The sequence below is a fragment of the Brachyhypopomus gauderio genome, chromosome 2, assembly GCF_052324685.1.
Source record: "Brachyhypopomus gauderio isolate BG-103 chromosome 2, BGAUD_0.2, whole genome shotgun sequence".
NCBI classification, from domain to species: domain Eukaryota; kingdom Metazoa; phylum Chordata; class Actinopteri; order Gymnotiformes; family Hypopomidae; genus Brachyhypopomus; species Brachyhypopomus gauderio.
Window position 1 is genome coordinate 616567 of NC_135212.1, and position 9795 is coordinate 626361.

The following is a 9795-nucleotide window of genomic DNA, read 5'->3' on the forward strand; positions in this document are numbered from 1 at the left end:
AAGTCAATGCATTCTTATGGGAGGATGGAAGGATGAATGGAATGATAGAAGGGGAGGATAGACAAATGGCATCAATATGATATTCAGTGTAGTGTTAGGGATCAGCTTCTGAGTCATTTTACCAAGTTTGATCACTATATCTTGAAAATTAAGGGATTGATTAAGTCAATGCATTCTTATGGGAGGATGGAAGGATGAATGGAATGATAGAAGGGGAGGATAGACAAATGGCATCAATATGATATTCAGTGTAGCACTAGGCATCAGCTACTAAATTGACTGGTGTGGTTGATGCTTATGTATTTGGCTAAAGGGGTAGTTGCAGTTGAGGGGTAGTTTAGCTGTTGGGGTAATTATTGCTGAGGGGTAATTGGCTGTGGGGTAGTTAATATTGAGGGGTTATTGACCTGTTGGGGTTATTGTTGTTGATGGGTATTAAGATTACTGTGTAGTTCCTGTTAAAAGCTTGTTTAGATGTGGAATGTTTTGTTGAGGGGGTATTTACCTGTGGTGGGGCAATAACTGTTGAGGGGTAATTGGCTGTGGGGTAGTTGACATTGAGGGGTTATTGACCTGTTGGGGTTATTGCTGTTGATAGCTTTAAAGATTTCTGTGTAGTTCCTGTTAAAAGCGTTTTTAGATGTTGTATTTGTTGTTGAGGGGCAATTACCTGTGGTGGGGCAATTACTGTTGAGGGGCTATTGCCATTGGGGTAGTTAATGCAGATGTATTTGATATTGTTGAAGGCTATTCGTTTAATGGGGTTGTTGCGGTTAAGAGGTAGTTTAGCAGATTGGGGCAATTACTGCTGAGGGGCAATTGGCTGTGGGGTAGTTAATATTGAGGGGTTATTGACCTGTTGGGGTTATTGTTGTTGATGGGTATTAAGATTACTGTGTAGTTCCTGTTAAAAGCTTGTTTAGATGTGGAATGTTTTGTTGAGGGGGTATTTACCTGTGGTGGGGCAATTACTGTTGAGGGGCAATTGGTTGTGGGGTAGTAAAATTGCCATTGGGGTAGTTATTGCAGATGTATTGGATATTGTTGAAGGCTGTTAGTTTAATGGGTTTGTTAATGTTAAGAGGTGATTTAGCTGTTTGGGTCAATTACTGCTGAGTGGTAATTGGCTGTGGGGTAGTTGACATTGAGGGGTTATTGACCTGTTGCGGTTATTGTTGTTGATGGGTATTAAGATTACTGTGTACTTCCTGTTAAAAGCTTGTTTAGATGTGGAATGTTTTGTTGAGGGGGTATTTACCTGTGGTGGGGCAATTACTGTTGAGGGGCTATTGCCATTGGGGTAGTTAATGCAGATGTATTTGTTATTGTTGAAGGCTATTAGTTTAATGGTGTTGTTGCGGTTAATAGGTAATATAGCTGTTTGGGGCAATTACTGCTGAGGGGTAATTGGCTGTGGGGTAGTTGACATTGAGGGGTTATTGACCGGTTGGGGTTATTGTTGTTGATAGCTTTAACGATTTCTGTGTAGTTCCTGTTAAAAGCTTGTTTAGATGTGGAATGTTTTGTTGAGGGGGTATTTACCTGTGGTGGGGCAATTACTGTTGAGGGGCTATTGCCATTGGGGTAGGTAATGCAGATGTATTTGTTGTTGTTGAAGGCTATTAGTTTAATAGGGTTGCTGATGTTGAGAGGTAATTTAGCTGTTTGGGGCAATTACTGCTGAGGGGTAATTGGCTGTGGGGTAGTTGACATTGAGGGGTTATTGACCTGTTGGGGTTATTGTTGTTGATGGATATTAAGATTACTGTGTAGTTTCTGGTAAAAGCTTGTTTAGATGTGGATTTTTTTGTTGAGGGGGTATTTACCTGTGGTGGGGCAATTACTGTTGAGGGGCAATTGGTTGTGGGGTAGTAAAATTGCCATTGGGGTAGTTAATGCAGATGTATTTGATATTGTTGAAGGCTATTAGTTTAATGGGGTTGTTAATGTTAAGAGGTGATTTAGCTGTTTGGGGCAATTACTGCTGAGGGGTAATTGGCTGTGGGGTAGTTGATATTGAGGGGTTATTGACCTGTTGGGGTTATTGTTGTTGATGGGTATTAAGATTATTGTGTAGTTCCTGATAAAAGCTTGTTTAGATGTTGTATTTGTTGTTGAGGGGCAATTACCTGTGGTGGGGCAATTACTGTTGAGGGGCTATTGCCATTGGGGTAGTTAATGCAGATGTATTTGATATTGTTGAAGGCTATTCGTTTAATGGTGTTGTTGCGGATAACAGGTAATATAGCTGTTTGGGGCAATTACTGCTGAGGGGTAATTGGCTTTGGGGTAGTTGATATAGAGGGGTTATTGACCTGTTGGGGTTATTGTTGTTGATGGGTATTAAGATTACTGTGTAGCTCCTGTTAAAAGCTTGTTTAGATGTGGAATGTTTTGTTGAGGGGGTATTTACCTGTGGTGGGGCAATTACTGTTGAGGGGTAATTGGCTGTGGGGTAGTTAAAATTGAGTGGTTGTTCAGTTATACAGGTAATACTGCTGCAGGGACTGAGGGAGAGAAGAGGTTCTGTGCGTGTGTGCTCCATCTGCTCTATCTGCCCCATCTGCCCCTCTGATCCATCTGCTTTATCTGCCCCATCTGCCCGTCTGCTCCATCTGCCCCGCTGCTCTACCTGCCCTGCTGCTCTACCTGCCCCATCTGCCCCTCTGCTCCATCTTCCCCATCTGTTCCTCTGCTCCATCTGTGTGTGTCTGTGTGGAGTGGGTATGAGAGAAATGCATGTGTGTGTGCGTACGTGTGTGAGGGGGAGGGGGAGACACATTCAACATAACTGACACCACTCTGAGTGGAGGAGCCTCGTTTAATGTGATTTGCACCCTCCGAACAAACGGTCGTAGTTCGGGCTCTATTTAACGTATCGCTTAACCGAAGATATTGTATGAGAGAGGACCCCTGGCTGATCATTTTGGTGTAATTTGTGTGTTGTTTGACCCAATATTTTCTGATTTATGACAAGTTAAAAACAGGCAAATTGTGAAAAATCCCTTAACTGAAACACGGTCTCTGCCACTGTAGACGCCTTGTTTAATGTGATTTGCACCCTCCGAACAAACGGTCGTAGTTCGGGCTCTATTTAACGTATCGCTTAACCGAAGATATTGTATGAGAGAGGACCCCTGGCTGATCATTTTCGTGTAATTTGTGTGTTGTTTGACCCAATATTTTCTGATTTATGACAAGTTAAAAACAGGCTAATTGTGAAAAATCCCTTAACTGAAACACGGTCTCTGCCACTGTAGACGCCTTGTTTAATGTGATTTGCACCCTCCGAACAAACGGTCGTAGTTCGGGCTCTATTTAACGTATCGCTTAACCGAAGATATTGTATGAGAGAGGACCCCTGGCTGATCATTTTGGTGTAATTTATGTGTTGTTTGACCCAATATTGTCTGATTTATGACAAGTTAAACACAGAGGCAAATTGTGAAAAAGACAGTTCTGATTTTGAGAAATTAACATGGGAGTTAATGGGGCAGTTTTCTGTGTCTAGTGCCAAACAAATGCTCATAACTCTAAAAGTAATTAATAAAATGATTAGATATTTTGGCCTGCCAGAAAGGACAAATTTCTCTCTCATTTAAAATTTAAATGGAGCTTCTAGATGAAAGTGGAAGGAATTTACAGCTGTTTATCCAGGAGATTTTTCATGAGAGCACACTAACTGGGGATATTTCTGAACATTCCGCCATTCATTCTCTATGGGAAAAAGTCAACTTTGAGGACTTGTCCTGAGGACACCGTATGTCCGACATGTCCCAAAAGCACAAGCACACTTCTTCCATATGAGATCTGTGAACCTGCCAATTTTCAAGGTTCTAGCTCAAAAACTGCGACCTGTGAAAGTTACCGAAAACTCGAATAGAATAATAATAATAAGAAGAAGAAGAACTAGATAGGCAAAGTTTGTGAACAAACTTTATGTTGGCTTGCAAAGCAGATATAACGCTGTTTTGAATGTTGATGACCTAATGTTAAAGGTTGTTTTAATGTTATCATTGTTAAATTATGTTGCGGTTAAGGGGTAGTTTAGGTGTTTGGGGTAATTACTGCTGAGGGATAATTGGCTGTGGGGTAGTTGATATTGAGGGTTTTTTGACCTGTTGGAGTTATTGTTGTTTATGGGTATTAAGATTACTGTGTAGTTTCTGTTAAACGCTTGTTTAGATGTGGAATGTTTTGTAGAGGTGGTATTTACCTGTGGTGGGGCAATTACTGTTGAGGGGCTATTGCCATTGGGGTACTTAATGCAGATGTATTTGATATTGTTGAAGGATATTAGTTTAATTGGGTTGTTGATGTTAAGAGGCAATTTCGCTGTTTGGGGCAATTACTGCTGAGGGGTAATTGGCTGTGGGGTAGTTGACACTGAGGGGTTATTGACCTGTTGGGGTAATTGTTGTTGATGGCTATTAAGATTACTGTGTAATTAATGTTAAAAGCTTGTTTATATGTGAATTTTTTTGTTGAGGAGTAATTACATGTGGTGGAGCAATTACTGTTGAGGGGCTATTGCCATTGGGGTAGTTAATGCTGATGTATTTGATATTGTATAAGTCAAATAGTTTAATGGGGTTGTTGATGTTAAGAGGTAATTTAGCTGTTTGGGGCAATTACTGCTGAGGGGTAATTGGCTGTGGGGTAGTTGACACTGAGGGGTTATTGACCTGTTGGAGTTATTGTTTTTGATGGGTATTAAGATTACTGTGTAGTTTCTGTGAAAAGCTTGTTTAGAAGTGGAAGTTTTGTTGAGGGGGTATTTACCTGTGGTGGGGCAATTCCTGTTGAGGGGCTATTACCATTGGGGTAGTTAATGCAGATGTATTTGATATTGTTAAAGGATATTAGTTTAATGGGGTTGTTGAGGCCATCAGAGGGCGCGGGGATTTACTTGCTCAAACACTACGTACACGCTCCCTTGCACCAGGTCACTTACCCGGTGCAACTCATCTAATTACTGACACTTGTACACCATCAGTTTGCACCCCTTTTTAAGTCCACAGGTCGTGCAGTCCAGTGCTGTACATTCAGGAGACTGAAGCGTGTCCTATATCCTGCACTACGCCGTGCCTACAAAGGAGAGCCCTTCTATGCTCTTATTCATTAGGTCTTTGAGAGCTGTGTATGTTCTGTTTTGCTTTGTGCTCGTTTAAGTTGTTATTTCTTGGTCATGGATAATAAAGCTCCTGACATGCAACCAGTGCCTCCGGCCGCCTCTATACCCCCGTCACAGTTATCAGTGTTAAATGATATTCAGTGTAGTGCTAGGGATCATCTATTGGGTCATTTCACCAAGTCTGATCATTAAGTCTTGGAAAATTAAGAGATTGATGAAATCAATGGGTCTATATAGGAGGATGGAGGGATGAATGAAATTATAGAACGGGAGGATAGATAAATGGCATCAATATGACATTCAGTGTAGTGTTAGGGTTCAGCTCCTGAGTCATGATATCAAGTTTGATCACTATGTCTTGAAAATTAAGGGATTGATGAAATCAATGCATTCCTATGGGAGGATGGAAGGATGAAGGAAACAATGTAAGGGGAGCATAGACAAATGGCTTCAATATGATATTCAGTGTAGTGTTAGGGATCAGCTCCTAGTAATTTTACCAAGTTTGATCACTATATCTTGAAAATTAAGGGTGTTATGAAATCAGTGGTTCCATATGGGAGGATCGAGGGATGAATCACTCAAAAACATTAATAAGTGAAAACACAAGCGATACAACTTTTTTTTTCTTAAATGCATTTTTATTGTAGACAATCCTGTTATATGATGGAACAAGTACTTTTGTTTAGGTCAGAGGGTTGGAGGTTTGGATCCTACCCTGTGTAAATAAGCATTATAGCAATATAATAAATGTACTAGTAAAATGGTTAAATGCAAATGTTTAAATGTTAATGCACTGAGCTAAACAGATAGATGGCCAGGAGAAGGAGTGGTCCCTGAATGTGGATGCTGTGCTCCGTGTGTTACAGAAACTTTCAAGAGGTCAACATAAAACAGTCATTGGAGCTGGCTCTGGCAATGAAGCAAGGAAGCAAGAGAACAGTTCCTGATCTTCTCCACTGCCCACAACACCTCTGAAGATTTCTGGATAGAGGGCTTCTAGACAAAGATGTGGTTAATCTGCATAAGGGAACATTAAGATCCTCATAAATCTCTCAACAGAAGCTTTGATGTCATCCAGAAATTCTGCCTTCTCTGTTTCCCCTCACCTCCTGTCCCTTCTGTAGTCCATCATCACCCAGCTTATTCTATTGTATAGATAGTTAAATACGTGAGAGGTGCGCTTGTGACGTTAAGCACAAACATTAATTTTAACAGCACAAACGAATGAGACCAGTTTGGAGTGATTTTGGGTTGGGGGGGGGCAGCTTCTTGCAGGTGGAAAACCTCACTTTGACGCGTTGTCCTGAGGATTCTAATATATCAATATAATATAAATATAACAGCGAATATATGAATATAATATATATTATTAATAATAATAATATCATAATTTTAATCATAATAATTTTGAAAAATAGCGCAGGCGCAAATCACTATCGAAGACGTTGAGGTTTTTTTTTTACTGAGAACGTCAATCGCTTTCGATCTCCCTGAGAGAAACAGCTGCGTTTTACCGTAAGTATCATTCAGCGTTCATAAAACGTTAAACACGTTGATAAATTGTAATTTGACATAACATAATTAGACATGAATGTTTAAACGGCGTATTCGTTGTCTTACATTAGTTAGACAACATTAGTTATTCGCTTAACTAAGGCAAGACAGACGGCTGATTTTGTGAGGTAGCCAGTTAGGCGTTGGCTAACGTTTTGGACCGTTAGCTAGCTAGATACCAGGTTTGTTATTAGCATACCGAACACGCATAGTGAACCTGGCTACTCTAGATCGATAACTACCAGTGTGCGTGTACATCGTCAGGCTTTGATTTTTAGATATAACTGATAACATGCCCCTTGCACTGGAAGGCTTGCAAGCTAGATAGCTAACAAAAAGTATCGTTCGAGATATAGCCAGCTTTGCTAGTCAACTAAGTAGGGACGGCCGAGTGTTGTAATGGTTCACAGAACAGCCTTTCGTGAACAACCAGTAAATGCTGGAGCTAGCTACTTTTGGCCATTGTAATTAGGATGTATTGTCGTGTATTTGTATCGCTGTATTGAATAGTTAGGTAATATGTGTGTTATTACACAAGCTATATTGCTTGACTGATTGCAACGTGAATTATCAGCGCTCTTGAAGACTCTCAGTACAGATCCCTTCAGGGGTAAAAATTGTGGTGTGGGGGGTGGGGTTGGTTAGGGCTACTATTTAGTTGGGCTACCGCCGGAGTTACAAGTGTACACTAAGAAGCAGGAGAACATAACGACATAAGGAAGGACAGTGTGAAACGGAGAGAGAGAGAAAGCAAGCGAGCAATAAACACAGACACACAATGTGAAATGAAAAGAGAAAGCAAGAAATGATTAAAAGTTATTTTCTTTTTGCTAATTATGTTACTATTAAATGTTCTTGACTGGGATGTAAAACTGATATAAAATAAGTAATAAAACACTGTTACAATATTGTGATTATTATTATTATATATTAATTACTAATATAAATAGCAATACTGACAATAAATCCCTCAAACCAAATACTAAGTCATAGATTCATAGTTTTGCCGTTTGGTTTAAAATCTGTGACAGACATATGCTTTGGGCTAGTTTAAGTTTCTGAAGTGCGGGTTTTACACTGACTTTGTGCTGGATATTTGTGTAGGACCTGGCAACCCTTCTTCAGAGTGTCTCAGTTGTGAGAAGAATAAGGTCTGTGGAAAAGTAAGGTCTGTGGAAGTGGAAAAGGTTCCAAGTAAGTAGTCCTTTTTTGTTCATGATAAAGTAATAATACTAAGGAATAATCTTTTGTATTCATGATAAAGTCATAATAAGGATAAGGAAGTCATTTTTCTTTATGATGAAGTAATAACAATGTCTTATCAAGAAATATATAATAATAAAGAGTAGTTTTTACAAGAAGGGTCTGTGAAAGACTGGTCTGTATATGTTCTGAAATTTAATACTCTAATATATCGAATGTTTTATTATTATTATACCATTTCGACTAGCCTAACGTTCAGTGTGAACTCACAAATGAGAGTCCCTTTTAGCCAAACTTAAAATATCTTGTTTAATATTGTGATTACAGTAATGCAACCTTTGTGGTTTGTGGTAGAGTGATCAGTTTTTTCAGGCTGAATGTGTTTTTTTTTTTCTTCATCTCTTAGAATGTTCTCCAAAGCTTCAGGTCCATATGCCAGACCACCACCAATGAAGGTGAAGTGTGTGGGGAAACATACTGCAGAGAGGGCTGAGACCTATGAAATGGTGGATGGCGTGGTGGCAGTGAAGACCTCGAAGAGGGTTGCAACTTGCGCCCTGTGCGATGGGCAAAATTTCGTTGTGGCTCATTTAAAAAATGATGATTGTGATCAAATTGATGACAATCAATCATATTTCATCAAAGGCTACAACATATCACAGAAATATGGAAATGCCAAAGTGTTTTTTACAACATCAACAGTTGTATACAAAACATCGGATGTTGCAGTCTCACGTGATTTGGAGGTACAGTGCCGCCATGCTGTCTGCCCTCCCTCCCCAGTGTACCAAACAGACGTGCCAAATTGGACTGCAGTATACTCGACTTTATGTGGAAGAGTAACCAGTGTGAGTATTAACTGTTTAAATATTAGTCTAGTTAAATCTATTCTATGACCCACAGTATAATAAGTGATGCATTGAACCTTAATCTTAACCAATCATGTCTTTTATTTTACTTATATCATTTGTGACTCGGTTTCATTGTAGCTGAGTACTACCAGGCTCCAAAACACGAAGGACGGGGATGTTCCAGTCCGGAACCTGGAGGTGATGGCAGGGAGTAATAAGTATGAGGTGGCTCTGTGGAGAGATGCAGCTCTGGAGGATGTCACTCTGTCTGCAAATGTGGACATTACTCACCTCCACATCAAAAAACAGAAAGACGTAGTGACATTCAATTCTACTACGTACACAACTATAAAGGTAAATCAAAAGGTCTTTAGAAACACCTACCATGTAGAAGGACAGTTAAAAACTGTCACCATACGTGGGTTAGCCATTGTCTAACAGAATTTCTCTATGACCACAGGTCACACAGTAACTGGAAATTTAACTTAATATCTTAATATATTGATGACACTGATACATATAAAACACTTCTGATCCTGATGAACTTGAGTCACAGCCATGTTAATAATCTAAACACATATCTGACTGTATAATATTAATTTATATGTAATATATTAATGTAATATAAATAATAATAAATATGCTTATCTACCCTATACCTTGTAAATGTAAACTTCAAAACATTTACTTTTGAGCTCACAATCATGCAACCATCATATTCCCTGTTATTCACAGAAATCGGAGATGGCAGTGTTTACAGAAGAGGTGGAGGTTGTGGGGATCTGCCCCACTCCCACGGCTGTAAAGATCCTCACTGCCAATATGGAAGAATTTTCCATCCCTCCCCATGTTTGGAGTGGAGACACTGATAAAATAATATTAGAATTACCATTCAAAATGTTGGTAAAACACACTGAAGGGGTAATAGAAAGTTTTGAGTGCCCATTTTTTCCTTAAGCCTGAAGTGCAGAGTAGCAGTGTAATATAGTTTTGTAGTTTTGTTGTTGTTGTTGTTGTGGATTTCTAATTTATATAATTAAATTATATATT

The 9795-nt window shown here is 39.4% G+C and overlaps 1 protein-coding gene across 1 annotated transcript; it reads left to right on the forward strand.

Annotated features, from left to right (window-relative positions):
- The first annotated feature begins 7800 nt into the window (after positions 1–7800).
- Positions 7801–9781, forward strand: LOC143508713 (uncharacterized). Its single transcript, XM_076997367.1, has 4 exons — positions 7801–7885; positions 8301–8742; positions 8884–9099; positions 9481–9781. Exons 2-4 carry the CDS (start codon positions 8302–8304, stop codon positions 9700–9702), a joined length of 879 nt encoding a protein of 292 aa, XP_076853482.1. The 5' UTR covers positions 7801–7885; position 8301; the 3' UTR covers positions 9703–9781.
- The last annotated feature ends 14 nt before the right edge of the window (positions 9782–9795 follow it).

Bases quoted from the DNA above. Each gene is read 5' to 3' on its own strand.
- LOC143508713 (XM_076997367.1), top strand. From the start codon at position 8,302: ATGTTCTCCAAAGCTTCAGGTCCATATGCCAGACCACCACCAATGAAG. The intron at 8,743-8,883 runs GTGAGTATTAAC...GTTTCATTGTAG, and splicing joins TATGTGGAAGAGTAACCAGT to CTGAGTACTACCAGGCTCCA. The intron at 9,100-9,480 runs GTAAATCAAAAG...TGTTATTCACAG, and splicing joins CTACGTACACAACTATAAAG to AAATCGGAGATGGCAGTGTT.